Below are 16,197 nucleotides of genomic sequence, written 5' to 3' on the forward strand. Positions count from 1 at the left end.
ATGTACAGCAAGCCCCTTTCCTGTCATTCATTCAAAACCACATCATTGCTGCAAAGCTCCCACAGCACTCTATATTGCCCATCAGACACGTTTTCAGTTTCTAGTGTTTTGCATTGTGTTTCATTTACTCAGTCTGTGTATTCTTCAGGCAAGCACAGGGGTGTCTGACTTATTGTTGTAAAGCACCCCTATCTAAATGTTGATTGCTAGTAACATTTCAGGCCATTGAATCTTTTCCCACTTTGAATCCCTTTTAACCAATGCAACTTTGATTCCATTGCAGTAGAGGCAAGAGAGTCTTCAGGGTGACACATTTTATTTACTTAACCTCCTTTCTTTTATGTTTATAAATAGTTTGCTGCTAGATAACGAGCGCTGGAAGCAAGCTGATGTTCCTGCTGAGTTTCAGGATCTTGTTGATTCTGTATCAGATGGCAAAATTATTCTACCTGAAAAAAAAGCAGGGGGTGTGTATTTTGTTTTTTAATATTCTCTCCATTTCTTGTAGTGTAAGTGCCACAGTTAAGGGTATGTCTACACTATGGGATTAATCCGAATTTATATAATTCGAATTTAGGAAACCGATTTTATAAATTCGAATGTATTCGGCCACACTAGGCACCATTAATTCGGTGGTGTGCGTCCAAGCTACCGTAGTAGCATTGATTTCCAGAGCGTTGCATTGTGGGTAGCTAATAACATCTAATTGCCAATAACATCGAATTGCGGCCACACTAACCTTAATTCGGATTAACAATACCGGTTTTGACGCTACTCCTCTCGTTGAGGAGGAGTACAGAAATCGAATTAAAGGGCTCTTTAATTCGAATTAAATGGCTTCGTTGTGTGGACGGGTCAAGCGTTAATTCGAATTAAAGCAGCTAAATCCGAATTAAAGTCGTAGTGTAGACCAGGCCTAAATGTTGCAAAAATTCTGCTATAACTCCTTTATTCACAAGTTCCTTGTGTTCTGGGGGGAAAACAAATACCGCTTTAAGGCTGAAATGTTCTAGGCTTCATCACATCCTAAAAGATTTTTGGGGAAAGTTGAAGGAAAACCCATTCAGCCATTTGTGAATGGAGAGCCTAGGAACAAACCCTAACTTTAACACAGGGATTCCCATCTTAAGGGTTGCAGACCCTTATAGGATGCCAGAGACTGCCCAGGATATATCGCTGACGTGTCAGAGGAAACTGCTAAGTGTGTATGCTCTCAGCATATCCCCTCTGCCAAATAGAGCTCACTCCTCCAGCCAGCATGATGGGCAGTGTGCAGGATAAGGCACTGTGTAGCCACTGGGTTCAGTTTCAGACTCTACCCCAGACTTGTTATGTGACCTTGGGCGAGTCACCTAATCTCTTTGTGCCTCTGTTTTCCCATCTGTAAAATAATAGTCCTTCCCTATTTCTCAGGGGTCTTGTGAGGATAAATACAGTAAAGATTGTGAGGCAGGGCCCATATAAATATCTAAGACAGAAAACAAACACAAGAGATGAAGAAAAATGGCAAAGACAAGAGAGAGGCGCAATTACATAACCTCACTGGGGTAAGGCTTGGCATAAAGGGACACAGTGGAAGCAAAGGACATCCCAGGACCCAATGAGTGCCAGGGCTGGTTCACCAACGTACGGTTGAAAAACCACTGCTTTCGATAGGTCTTTTTAGCTTCCCTCAATAAGACAGGATCGCGGAGATGTCAGATTTATCATAGGAGCAGCGTCAGTGAGGACTTGTATTGCTAGGCTTGGCTTGAAGAAATAGGTTTGGAGCTAAAATAGCGATGGTCATTGAAAATCTGTTAGAGATTTTCTGCTGTGCATTCTCGACTTTTTTCTGCCTTTGTTTTAATCTTTTGTACTCCGATAATCCCATCGTGCTGCTCTTTGCCTCTCAATCACTGCAGTGTATAAATAATTATAATAATTACAGTAGGTAGCCAACTGGACTTTGCATGTTGACATAAAAGAAAGGATTGGTGCTCTGGAGAGTGATTGCTTTTCAGACCTCAGCAAGGGAATAGTTTGTTTTTCGATATTACAGTTTTCTCCACTTCTTTTTGGTTCAAGTCACCTCACTTTTCTGTTTAAAAATATCTAGCTGCTGAAGAAAGAAAGCCAACTGACGTCCTTATTGTTGAAGAACAAAAGTATGCTGTGGTTGGGTAAGATGCACTTTTTTTCCCTTAATGATGAGTTAGTTGGGTTGTGCTTTGAATAGAAGTGTATTGAATACTAACAGCTTTAGCAATCTTGCCTGAATAAAGACAAGCCTCCTCCTTGCCAAATACATTTCTCTTCAGTTCTGGAGCAGTTATATAACATTAGATGTTATGTATCTTTTAAAGATGCTACATCAGCTTAAAACAGGGGTGGGCAAACTTTTTGGCCCGAGGGCCACATCTGGGTATGGAAATTGTATGATGGGCTCACGAAATTGGGGGTTGGGGTGCGGGAGGGAGAGAGGGCTCTGGCTGGTGGTACGGGCTCTGAGGTGGGGCCAGAAATGAGGGATTCAGGATGCGGGAGGGGGCTCCGGGCAGAGGGTGGGGGGTGAGGGCTCTGGCTGGGGGTGCGGACTCTGGGGTGCAGGAGGGTGGGACTGAGGGCGGGAGGGGGATCAGGGCTGGGGCAGGAGGTTGGGGTGTGGGAGGGGGTCAGGGGTGCAGGCTCTGGGCGGCGCTTACCTCAAGCAGCTCCGGGAAGCAGCGGCATGTCCCCCCTCCGGCTCCTACTTGGAGGCGTGGCCAGGCGCCGCCCCTGCAGCTCCCATTGGCCCATGTGCTGGCCAATGGGAGCTGTGGGGGCGGTGCTTGAGGTGGGGGCAGCGTGCGGAGCCCCCTGGCTGTCCCTACGCTAGGAGCTGGATGGGGGGATGTGCCGCTGCTTCCGGGAGCCGTGCGGAGCAAGCCCCCAACCCCGCTCCCCGGCAGAAGCTTGAGGGCCAGATGCGGCCCCCTGGCCGTAGTTTGCCCACCCTGGCTTAAAACATCAAGCTGAAATTTAATTATTATTTTTTACTTGTAATTCTTACATCAAGGTGTGCACACGCTAGTATTTTTGGTCCCTGCATAAGTTTCTACTTTCGTTGTCCCAGTGGTGCTTCAAAATAATATCAGATACACTGCTACCTCGATATAACGCGATATATAATTCGGATATAACGCGGTAAAGCAGTGCTCCGGGAGGGTGGGGCTGCGCACTCCGGTGGATCAAAGCAAGTTCAATATAACGTGGTTTCACCTATAATGCAGTAAGATTTTGTGGCTCCCGAGGACAGCGTTATATCGAGGTAGAGGTGTATCTCTGTTCCCATATGTGGACAAGTATATATGGGTCAATGGTGAATAATAATTACTCTAAGCTCAGTAAAATTCCCTTTAAAAGCAAAATATGAGGTAAAGCAAGTAAATCCATACATCTTTGGTGTTTTGTTCTTGGGTACATCTGATTTCCTGATATTTCTGGATTGATGGGGGAGAGGTAGATACACTGGAGGGTAGGGAGAGGGTCCAGAGTGACCTAGCCAAATTGGAGGATTGGACCAAAAGAAATCTGATGAGGTTCAACAAGGACAAGTGCAGAGTCCTGCACTTAGAACGGAAGAATCCCATGCACTGCTACAGGCTGGGGACCAACTGGCTAAGCAGCAGTTCTGCAGAAAAGGACCTGGGGATTACAGTGGATGAGAAGCTGGATATGAGTCAGCAGTGTGCCCTTGTTGCCAAGAAGGCCAACGGCATATTGGGCTGCATTAGTAGGAGCATTGCCAGCAGATTGAGGGAAGTGATTATTCCCCACTATTCTCACTGGTGAGGCCACATCTGTAGTATTGCATCTAGTTCTCCCTCTCCCCCCCCCCCCCCCCGAAAGGATGTGGACAAATTGGAGAGAGTCCAGCAGAGGGCAACAAAAATGATCAGGGGGCTGCGGCACATGACTTACGAGGACAGTCTGAGGGAACTGGGCTTGTTTAGTCTGCAGAAAAGAAGAGTGAGGGGGGATTTGATAGCAGTCTTCAACTACCTGAAGGGGGGTTCCAAAGAGGATGGAGCTCGGCTCTTCTCAGTGGAGGCAGATGACAGAACAAGGAGCAATGGTCTCAAGTTGCAGTGGGGGAGGTCTAGGTTGGATATTAGAAAACACTATTTCACTAGGAGGGTGGTGAAGCACTGGAATGGGTTACCTAGGGAGGTGTTGGAATCTCCATCCTTAGAGGTTTTTAATGTCCGGCTTGACAAGTCCTGGCTGGGATGATTTAGTTGGTGTTGGTCCTGCTTTGAGCAGGGGATTGGACTAGATGACTTCCTGAGGTCTCTTCCAATCCTAATATTCTATGATTCTATGATGTCACCGTTTTTAAGAAACTAAATTTAAAACAAAAACAAAAAAATTGTTAAAAATGTTTCTGGGTGTTTATAAAATGTTTTTCTCCCACAAAGTCATTGTGTAAAGATATTTTGTACTTTCAAATCCTGAGAAATAAATAAGAGCTATGTGTAACTTGAAAGCTTATACTTTCCACAAACAGAAGTTGGTCCAGTGAAAGATATTGCCTCACCTATCTTGTTTCTCAGAATACCCAAAACTCAAATGAAAACTTTGGAACCAGCTGTCATCTTTTGTGGGCTGTCTGATGATGATATGCCACTGATTACTCAAAAACGAGTGGCTCAATTTTTTTATGGCAGCATGAAGAACAGGCCTTAAGCTGATCTTTGAGCATTGTCACCGTGCCTCCGTGGGTCACAACTGAGAATACCAAATTCAGGAGAAACTGCTGAGAAATAGGGCAGACACACCCCAAAACTGGTGGTTATTCTCCCATAAGATATACCAAACCAGCAACAAAAGTAAACTTCTGTCTCACCACACTGGCTGACAAGAAGTCAGAAAAGCCATCTCCTTATGCATTCCAGTCCTTGTATCACCACCAAAAACACTAGACTTAATGATGAGTGGCTATTTAAAACGAATTTCATCAAACAAAAGGGTTCTTCTGATCCCAAAGGACCAGCCACATACCCAGGTAAATATATAACTCAGATCTTACCCAATTATCATGCTGTTGCCAATCCTTTAGTATCTAAAATCTAAAGGTTTATTTATTAAAAAAAGGCGAGAGTTAAAATTGGTTAAAAGAATCAAATACATACAATAATTGCAAAGTTCTTGGATCAGGCTTGTAGCAGTGATGGAATAAACTGCTGGCTTAAGTTAAGTCTCTGGATGCTTCCAAATCATTGAAAGGTTCCCAGTCCTTTGGTTAGAATGCTCCCATTAGTATAAGTTCATAGTCCAGAGGTTGGAGCATGAAAGAGGCAAAATGGAGATGTTTCCAGGGCCTTTTATAGCTTCTGCCAAGTGGAAAATTACAGCTAACAAAATGGTGTTTGGAGTCACATGAGCAACTCACATGTCTGTGCATGATTTCGCTTAGTCATACCAGAAGCCATCACAGGAAAGTCCATTAAGTGTAGATGGGTGTCTCCCATGGTCCATTGTGAGTTAAGTGTTCTTTGATGGGCCATTCAACTTGAACAGTTCCTTCACAGTGTGCTGGCTAAATACTTTGTTGTTGTTACCAAAGGAGCAAACATTTGAAATACAGGTACATAGTTAATATTCATAACTTCAGATACAAAAATGATACATGCATACAAATAGCATAATGATATTCAGCAAATCATAACCTTTCTAAAGACACCTTACTTGGTGTACTTTGTACAACATTTGTTGCAATTATATAACAGTGGTAGCAACAATGATCTACATGGTCATATTTTAATCAGATAACATCAAAAGCATCTACTGCCACGACCATGAAAGAGCATCTTGAACTCCTTCAGCAGTACAGAAATATCCTTTAAAAGTCAGCATAGACTCTGGAGTGGAACTACCAGAATGTACCATGCATTGAAGTTGCATTTGCTAATCCATGTCTGGTCATTTGAGGGAGAAATGTGTTTTATTTATTTTTTAGCTCCTTGAAGAAATCAACTTTAGTATTAACTAGAACATTTTAATTCTACAGATTTCTACAGACATTTGTATTCTACTATTTCACCTGATTTTTTTAAAAATACCAATTTAACAAAAAATAACCCCCAAATCAGATGGCCTACAAATATCACACAAATGCCTGTTTTGGATGTATGTACATCTTCTTTCTGTACCCTATTGTGTGGAAAGAAGATTTTTGCTTTGCAATGTCAGGATACCTGTTTGGAATACTAGCCTTGCCTGACATGGATGGCCTGGACTGTATTTTCTTGCCTTCTTCATATCTGAGTTCAAAGGATTGCAGATGCTCTATATGGGTGAAGTCTGATGCTGACAAATACCGGGTACTTGCAACTACCATTAAAGTCAGTTGGAATTATGGGTGCTCCACGTCTCTGAGCACTTGGTGCTATATGTATAAAGCTGCTCAGTCTCTTACTGATTGTGCATTCATTACAGCCTCTTCAATGCCCATCATTGTCTGTGTGCTACGGATTTTTTTTTCTTGCAGCACTTGCTCAAAATTGGCAAGGATTACAGAGTATTTTAAGAATGGAGCTTTATATTTTCCTACTGATGTGTGAATAGATCCCTCCATTCACACAATAATTATTTCTATAAAATAACTTTCTCAAACTCCAGGAACTATTATTCTTGCACCAGTTAAGTATTTTTATAAGATTTTTTTTTGCCCATCTTTACAGGTCCTTTTGGATTCCAATTATTTTACTGATCTGGAGACAAATTTTCAAAATCACCTAAGTTTCATGTTCTCAAAAGTGATTTAGGAACCTAAGTCCCATTGATTTTCAGTGATATAAGACCTAATTATATCATCAGGCCTGTACTGCTCCTGCAGTGAGTCACTTGTGCCTCCTTTACAACCCCTTTATGCTGGAGCAAGGGCCAGAATTGGCCCTGAGGTCTCCTGTAATGTTATCATTTTACTGTTTCCTTAGTCACCATCAGGTCTTCCAGGATAGACAAAACCTGGATTTACTAGTGTAAAAAATCAAACAGGAATGAGTAATGTTCTTACACAAAAACTTTCTTTATACATCATGAAGAAGCAGCAAAAAAGGCATAAATCTGTTTTCACGTCAGTCCGCTTTACCATCTTTAAATTTGAGTGAGGGGGTTTTCAGAGGAAAAATGGTACTTAATACTGTAATCTCTAGTACTGGGGGAAACGGTGTTAGGTAAACCTTTTTTTATTCTTTTAAAAATTTAGATTAGCAGCTGCACACAAACCTTAACAGAGCTGAATGCAACAAATGGAAAAGGAGAGCACATAAAGAATATGTTAGAACTATCCCTGCTGTCTACAAACCTGTGGTGTTAGTTTGATTTATCAACTGAAATTACATATTTGACTCTGTTTCTTTTCTTATAGGACAGTGTTGCTATTAATAAAAATAATACTTGAGTACTGCCAGTGTGTGGATAACATCCCTTCTATTACTACTGACATGCTTACTCGTCTGTCTGATTTATTGAAGGTATGACTATCAAATTTGTAGCCCATACTATACTAAGATCTTCAGGGCAGGGAATGCATGGGGTCTCTAATACTCCATGAAAATGTATGATTCAATGTCAATGATTAATAATAATATTGAAAAATAGCTTGACTGTGATCTTTGGTGTAATTATAGGAATCACAAAGCACATTTTGCAAGGCGTAGTTGGGTAACACTGTGAACTAATCTGAACACAATTCAGAGTAGATAACGTTATGTGAAATAACTAAAGGAAAGCCATTTGTCCCCTTGTTTACCGGCACATTAGAGATCCCTGGTAGCCAGCCGAAGAGATGTTTTGATGTTGATTTTTGGAGTCAGATAGTCATTTGTCCTTCAGGCTGGAGGAAGGTGTTGTGAAGCAGAGGATTGTGGCTAGGAAAGAGCAATGCAAGCCAAAATGTCATTGGGAGTGTATATATGCAGGGAGGAAACCAATTCCTTGATTTGTACAAGTCACCTTATTGTGATTAGAAGGATGAAAAATAGTTCTCTGCTGAAACCATTGCTGTAAAATGGAAATTAAATTAAAAACTGTCACCTCTTCATTAACTGTTTATTGCTAGAGGAGTTAACCGGAGTACATGAGTGACCTTAAAACCGTCATTGCTGTGATCTAACCCAAAACCTGCCAGTTAATTCAGTCTGGGGCAATGGCTGCTAAGTTTGTCTGCGAAGGTTTTCTTATGCGTTAAAGTATTGAAAATAGAAATGTATATCAAAATAGCAGCCAACTGAGAACTGCAAATGGAAGGGTTTGTTTTAAACTTCATTTTTATTGTTTTATAGAAAAGATAAACACATAAAGAAACTATATATATAATATAAATATCTGCACAAGATGGAAATAGCATATGAATTACAAAATTCACTGTTCTTTATTTGTAAAACCTGGGGAAAAACAAAAACCCTGAGTCTGTAGAGGTCATGTGGGGCATCAGTTATTACAGTGACTAAATAGATAAATAAGTGAGAACATAACCTTAGGAGTTTCAGGGACTAACATATACTAAACTGCAAACGTATGCAATAGTTTCACATGTGACCAGGCAGCCTCATATCTTTTCCAAGTGTTTCTATTAAACACAGTCATTTTTTCCATGCATGCAAGAGAGCTCACTAAGCCAGTCTGTGTATGAGGGAGGAATTGCAGATTTCTCTTTTCCATATTTCTTAATACGCTCTTCTAGAGGTGAGAGAGTTGAAACAGACCAATTGTCCCTTATCCTTGCTTGAATCCTTGAGCCTAGCCATTGAAAGAAGGAACTGTGAAACAGTGGTAGCTGATGTTTGTTACACTTATAATTGAAGGAGGCCAGTCTGTCAAGGCCAACTCCACGCTTAAGACAATTTAGATAGAAAAAGGATTAACAAAAATTAAAGATATAATAGAAATGGAAGTTTACCAATTTACTAGGTTACAGACCTTCTAAATATTCCTTTCTAGGTTACAGACCTGTTAAATATTCCTTTTAAATATTTCTTATATAAGGGCTTTTCTTTCCTTGGAGTCATCATTCAAGTTCATCCTTAAAACTTTCCATTAATAGGTCAATTATGAGCATTCCTGTTGGTATATTTCTTTTTTCATTGCCAAAATGGCTTGTGCATTTTATTAATTTCTGTAGTTCCTATCTCTGTGGCAGCTAGGCAGGCTTCAGCTGTAGCCAGTCTTATCTGAGGTATAGGGTGCAAAGCGGTTCTCAGATAATCAGGTCCCAAACCATTTGTGGCTTTGAAAATGACCACCAACACCTTGAATTGCACCTGGCAGTGAACAGGAAGCCCGCGTGTGGACATATGCACAGATGTTGGGATTGGAGTATGCAGTTTTGTTGGTCTAGACTTCACAGATAATATAACCACAGAAGAGAGACCAGTCACTCCCACAGCACAGGAATGCAGAAGTTCTCTGTTATAAACTGTCAGACTTAGGGAGTCCTACTCCACTAGCTCTTCAGACTTCTTCCCTGCCTCTTTGCTTGTCAGACCATCTGATACCCTGATGACCAGCAAAGTTGATACAGGGAAGGAGTATTGAGGAGTCAGTCTGTCAGGAGTCCTGGATAGCAGATGGTTACGAGTCCAGCACTCTGCTAAGCAATCAATGAACTGACTCAAAAGGTGAATAATAAATTCCCTTAGAACAGCCTGAAACTCCATGTTCCTACGTTTCTGTGCTTGTACCACAGGAGTAGGTAGAGACCGTCTAGATTTGTTCAAGAGGCTCTAGGGCTTGGCAATGTTCCTTCCATCCCCACTCCACATCCTCTGCCTCTGGCAGAACAGGTTGTGGACGGTGGTCCAATACTCATGTCTTATCCATTGCAGTCCTGCTTTGGATAGCCAAGTGTAGGTAGCTGCACGAAGAATCTTTTCCCACACTTGCTACTCTCTTAGGAGACGGGGGCCCTGATCTCTGAATGGGATCATGCATCAGTGGGATCATTAGTACTGCTGAGAAAAATGTTGCTCCTCTCTCAGTACTGATTAACTCTTTCTCCCTAACTGATTTTTTCATACTGCTTTCTATGTCCCAAATGTGCCAGGTTTGGCATGGGGGGCGGAGGAGGATGGGAGATAGGTCAGAATCTAAATCAGAAAATTAGTTGTTTGATGATTTCCATGGGACTAACCTTTCCTGCAGTCTGCCCCATCCAGCCAAGTTCAATGGCACTATACCTGTTCACCTCCTCTGAGGGCCCTGTGCAAGAAGTTTTTATTTAGTCTTCTAGTAAGAATTCACTGCTTCCATGCATTCATCTGGAGTTAGGATGGAAGTACCTTAGCCACACCCCATGACAAGTCAGAGCTGCCTCTAATGTTTTCAGGAAGAGAAGCACAACCCAAATACCTCAGATGGAGGGAGCGGTCAGTCCCAGAAATGAAATAATTGGGAAATAATTGTCCATTCTTAATACCCCCATTTCCATTCCTGTCCCAGAAATCCAATCCAGAGAGCCATCATTGGCATGAACTGATTCAAGAAACACCAAGAGCCTGATTCAGAGCCCAGTGAAGTCAGTGGAATGACTCCTAATGACTTCAGGGGGCTCTAGATCAGGTCCCGAATAAGTCCTATGCGGATTATGAGATCCTGAGTAAACACACAAGAGGAATCATTAGCAAGAGCATGGGACTCTCCTAGAACGAGAAATCTGGGTAACTTCAGTACCACGCCCAATCATCTGTCAGTGATTAAAGTCTCGCTCAGTTTTATCTATGGCATTTCTAAGGTACCTATCATCCCCATACTCCCCCTACATTACATATAGATCTTCAACTCTTACTTTTTTTTCCTCTTTCTGATAGTATTTCAACTCCAGAAGCTGCCAGCTAGTTCTCGGAGCAGGTGCATTGCAAGTTGTTGGTTTGAAAACAATAACTACAAAAAATTTAGGTATGGATTTCTACTGTTCAGATCTCATTCCTCGGTCTAATAAAACACTAAATATTCAGGATAAGCCATCTCCAAGTTGCAGTGCTCTGGAAAAGATGTGAAAGGATAAGAAGGGGTTACCATGATGTGTTTACTTTGAATATAGAATTTGTATAAGAGTCTATGAATTGTAGCATTGAAGAAGTGTGCTGCAGTGTGTGTCAAATATGTTACTTGGAAGTAGAAGAAATCAATCTCTTAGCCAAACATGGTCTTCAGTCAAAATAAGTGACTTTGGAAGCTGGAATTACTTCTTAAATCGTGACCTTGTCACAGGTGGGGTTGTTTGCTATTTGGAGTTTGAAATTTGGAATACACAATTCTTCCATTTTTACAAGTAGCAGCATCCTGCCTGTGATAAATCAACCCCTGTATTTCAGTTGAATATAGTACTCTCTGCTTCCTGTCCTAAGCTGTTGTGAAATGTTGCTGCGCTCTGTTAAATAGCTGCCAAATTCAGCGCCAGAGGTGACTGCATTTCACTAGTGGGTGAAAGGGTTTCTTTGTGTAGCTCCATATCCTACAGTCAGTCTTTACTTAGCTAAAACTCCCCTTCCAGTCAATGAATGAAGGACTGTGTGAGTTGGTACCCTCAATGTAAAGTGCTCTGGATCCTTGACCTGAATATAGTAAAGTCACATGTTTGTATTTTCACTAAATGACTTCGTAAATTTTCACTTCCAGTTTATCTTCTAGCTTGTTTTCGAGTGTTGGGTCTGTATTCTGTTTTTTAGAGAAGGTGCAGGCTGTACAAAATGACTATACTTGTATAATAATTGAGCTGTTTTTTCCCTTCTCTTACTTCTGGGTTTACAGCTCTCTCTTCACGCTGCCTGCAGCTGATCGTACACTACATTCCTATTATCAGGGCTCATTTTGAAGCTCGACTGCAGCCTAAACAATTTAGCATGCTCAGGCATTTTGACCACATTACTAAGGTAATTCTTTGTGTATCTTCTAATTAAACTCTATATGTGCTCTTTCTCAATTGTGCTGTGAAGACTATGAATGTCATTAGATGGTAAATAAAACCCTATTTTTCCATTACAGGATTATCATGACCACATAGCTGAAATTTCAGCAAAGCTTGTAGCCATAATGGATAGCTTATTTGACAAACTGTTATCAAAGGTAATGATTTATGGAAATAATTATACTCCACACTGCATTTGGGTGTTTCATTATGTGCAGAATCTTAGACTAGATGTTTCCAACAAAGTCTACATTTTCCCTATCTAGGCATTGTTTAAACTGGTTTAAACCTATATACACAAGGCCCTATGCTGGACTTAAGAAAATATACTCTTTAAGAGTCAATGCATGTATGTCATTAACCTTTATAAAATCAGCATTGGTCATAGACCTCTCTGGCTTCAAGATTAGGCTTGATAAGTTTATGGAGGGAATGGTTTGATGGGATAACGTGATTTTAGTCAATTAGGCATTAACGTGCCATCGCTGCTAAAATGAGGGTCCGGCTGTAGAATCTTGCCTGTATGCTCGGGGTTCTACTGATCGCCATATTTGGGGTCGGGAAGGAATTTTCCTCCAGGGTAGATTGGCAGAGGCCCTGGAGGTTTTTCGCCTTCCTCCGCAGCATAGGGCAGGGGTCGCAGGCTGGAAGATTGTGTGTGGGTGGGTAAGCTTTTGTGGCCTGCATCATGCGGGAGGTCACACTAGATGACCATATTGGTCCCTTCTGACCTTAAAGTCTATGAGTCTATATCTTGAATCTCTTTTTGATGCAATAAATTGTTACACTTTCCTTGGTGCAGTAGATACTGTGAATATAGTAGCTCCCATGCTTTAGATTTCCCATGCTTTAGGGGGGAGGGATAACTCAGTGGTTTGAGCATTGGCCTGCTAAACCCAGGGTTGTGAGTTCAATCCTTGAGGGGGCCACTTGGGGATCTGGGGCAAAATCAGTACTTGGTCCTGCTAGTGAAGGCAGGGGGCTGGACTTGATGACCTTTCAGGGTCCCTTCCAGTTCTAGGAGATGGGTTATATCCATTAATTAATTCATTTACCAAGATGCCTGGCTACTCTGCTTTCTTGGACGGTCTTATCCAGCTGATGGCTGTTGTGGCTAGCATTTCCAGTCATGCTGCTGGCTCCCAATGCCATCCCTGAGAGCAACTCCTATTTCCTGCTCTTCTGCAGTGAAGAGCCTGCATGCGGCTGCCTATAGAAGCAGCTGGAAGCAAGAAGGAGCCAGTGCCATGGGCACCCTAGGTGGAAAACTGATGAGCTATAGGAAATTGGCATGAGAGAAAGGATGGTCCAGTGGCTGGGCCACCAGCCTGGAGCTTGAGAGATCCGGGACTTATTCCATGCTCCGCCACATGCTTCCTGTGTGACCTTGGGCAAGTCATTGTCGCCCTGTGCCACAGTTCCCTATCTGTAAAGTAGGGACAATAGCAGTGTCCTACCTCACAAAGGTGCTCTGAGGATAAATTCATTTAAGTTAGTGAGGTACTCAGGCACAGTGGTAATGGGGCTGTATAAGTACCTAAGATAGATAGATTGTATCTATTTGTTGAAATCAGGGTCAAGTGATCAGTTTAGCCAGGGGTGGCCAACCTGAGCCTGAGAAGGAGCCAGAATTTACCAATATACATTGCCAAAGAGCCACAGTAATATGTCATCAGCTCCCCCCACAGCTCCCAGCACCTCCCACCTGCTGGCAGTCCCGCCAATCAGAGCGCCCCCCCCCCTCCCTGCACCTCCAGATCAGCTGTTTCGTGGCGTGCAGGAGGCTGGCGGGGCAAGGGGGAGGAGTGAGGGCACGGCAGGCTCAGGGGAGGGGTCGGGAAGGAGTGGAGTGGGAGCAGGGCCTGTGGCAGAGCCAGGGGTTGAGCAGTGAGCACCCCCCAGCACATTGGAAAGTTGGTGCCTGTAGCTCCAGCCCTGGAATCGGTGCCTATACAACGAGCCGCATATTAACTTCTGAAGAGCCGCATGTGGCTCCGGAGCCACAGTTTGGTTAAACCTTATGGGCCAGATTCTGCCGCCCTTACTCACAATGAGTAGTACTTGACTCTGCAAAGTGTTCCATTGGTCCTATTGGGCCTGCTGATGGTCTGAGGGACTACTCAGCAATAGTAAAGGTGACAGAAGTCGGCTGTCAGTTTTGATAATTAAACTTACGTAAACCTTCAGCCTGTTTTATTTGTTTTTTAAAGCTGCTTCATAAGGAAATATTACCGTAGGAAAAAATGAACCTTTGAGTGACCAATTTGACTGGTTCATGCAAATACATTTATTATAGAAGCCACTTAAAGTTCAGACGTTCATTGTCCAGTATGAAGTGGGTTGGGGAAATCTAGTTATGTGTTTGGTTATTGACACAATTACATAAACAGCGCCTACACTCTGTTTCAGAAACAGTAAAATACCGGGGACAGGGACAATCTTTGGGAATATATTATGTTCTCCCCCTTCCTCCTCCCTTCCCCCTGACATTTTGTTAGGCTAGCAAGAATTGCTGCTGATGGGGAGTGTGGGGTCAGATTGCCACAGAGAGGGAATGGGAGAAGGGATTATTTTTTTTCTGTCATATTACAACGTCTTTTCATTGATTAAATGTGTTTAAAAAGACCAACACCGGCAAGGTGACAAAGTCCAAAATAGTGTTCTAGCCACCAAAGACCAAATAAACTTCCAGTTTGTCAAATGTCTTCCCTGTTACTTTTATTCTCATCTCTTGAAAATAAGTGTTTAACTCCTGGCCCCTTGAGTGGGAGGTGCACAACAACACACCCATAGTGCAGGGCTTGTCTGGATTGTGGCTAACATGCATGTGCCATGCCGTCCTTCCATCTTCCCTGCCCACTCTTTCTCGTGAGCTGGCAGAAGATTTAAGCTGGCAAGATTCCTGCTCTCTGAAGCTCTTGAAGGCTAGGATTGTTTTCAATTTCAGCAGCCAGCAGGGAGAGGGGAAGAATATTATGACATGTGCTAGCTTGCCTACCTTACCAGTAAACCCAGTCCCTTTGGTTGTTTGGTACCTAATAGAGCTGAGGATCTGGGATCTTAACCTTACTGCTACTCTCCTCTTGGGTGAATGACAGTGAAAACATTGAAGGACCTCTTAAAACAGAAAATATGCAACAGCTAGGGGACAGGAGTATAGCTCATTAATTGTAGCCTTGTTAGCATTGCAGGGGTATGTGTCAGAGTCTCAAGGCTTGAGTACCCCATAAATAAAAATAATCACTGGCTTTAAATGTATAAAGCTGAAAGAATGAGCAAGTCATTCTAATGGCAATGTTCTGGAGCTTGGCAGTGCGGCGTTAAGTGTGTTTAACAAAAATTAATATGGTCTAGAAATCACAGACTGAATGTTGGGTGACATGCTCCTCTTCACGAAACAATCAGCATGGTCCAGTGGACAGGGTACTAAACTGGGACCCTGGAGCCCTCAGTTCTCTTGCTGGCTTTGCAGCTGACCTGCTGTGACCCGCAAACCATTTCATGCCTCTGTGTCCCCTCCTTCTCTTGTTTAGATTGAGAGCTCTTTGGGGCAGGGGTCTGTCTCTTACTACATGTGTGTAACAGTGTCTAGAGCAATGGGCCCTGGTCTCAGTTGGGCTCTGGAGGCACTGGTGTGACACAGTTCTGTTAGTTGTAGAGGTGCAGGTAGAAGACAAACAGGGGTACTGCATTAGTGAAAATGATATAGTCCCCTAAGATGCCATGGCTCTCTTTGAACCTATACTTTTGTTGCCATTTGGATGCAGCAATAAAATCTCTGAGCCTGCTCCGGCGAGGTGTTGACCACGATAGAGGCTGGAAATGCTGAGCAACTTGCAGGATTGCAACCCATGATACTTGGGCTGAACAGCCACAGCTTTAGCTTGCATGTTTTCTATGAATATTCCACTTCACAGATACATACAATACAACACAACCATTTTAAAACCAGAAGCCTGTAATTCAAGTCACTTGGAGCCCATTCCTGCAGATACTTCCATTTATAGTACTCATTACCCTAAGTAGTCCAATTAGCCTTAGGGGTAATCAATCTTTGATAGGCCATGTTTGCAGGATCGGGCCCTTTGTCTCCAAGACTTCGTTCTCAGATACAATTAAACTATCGGCTTTCCTTTTCCTCAGAACTTTATAGATAACGCCAATTTTTCTCTTTCAAGCAATGGCCAAGCAGAGTTCTCCAAATTCAGACCTACTGCAAGCAGCTGTAACTCCTTTTAGTTCAGCAACGTTTATAAATTAATAAT

General features: G+C 42.6%; 1 protein-coding gene across 2 annotated transcripts in view; it reads left to right on the forward strand.

The window, feature by feature from the left end:
- VPS54 (VPS54 subunit of GARP complex) overlaps positions 1 to 16,197 on the forward strand; it is a 60,737-nt gene that overhangs the window by 39,450 nt on the left and 5,090 nt on the right. For both annotated transcript variants that reach the window (XM_065401133.1, XM_065401134.1), the window contains exons 14-19: positions 355 to 467; positions 2,099 to 2,162; positions 7,394 to 7,499; positions 10,833 to 10,920; positions 11,776 to 11,897; positions 12,010 to 12,090. In XM_065401133.1, coding sequence (XP_065257205.1) covers positions 355 to 467; positions 2,099 to 2,162; positions 7,394 to 7,499; positions 10,833 to 10,920; positions 11,776 to 11,897; positions 12,010 to 12,090 — 574 coding nt within the window. The remainder of the gene's footprint in view (positions 1 to 354; positions 468 to 2,098; positions 2,163 to 7,393; positions 7,500 to 10,832; positions 10,921 to 11,775; positions 11,898 to 12,009; positions 12,091 to 16,197) is intronic.

Source organism: Emys orbicularis, chromosome 3 (genome assembly GCF_028017835.1).
Source record: "Emys orbicularis isolate rEmyOrb1 chromosome 3, rEmyOrb1.hap1, whole genome shotgun sequence".
Taxonomy (NCBI): Eukaryota; Metazoa; Chordata; order Testudines; family Emydidae; genus Emys; species Emys orbicularis.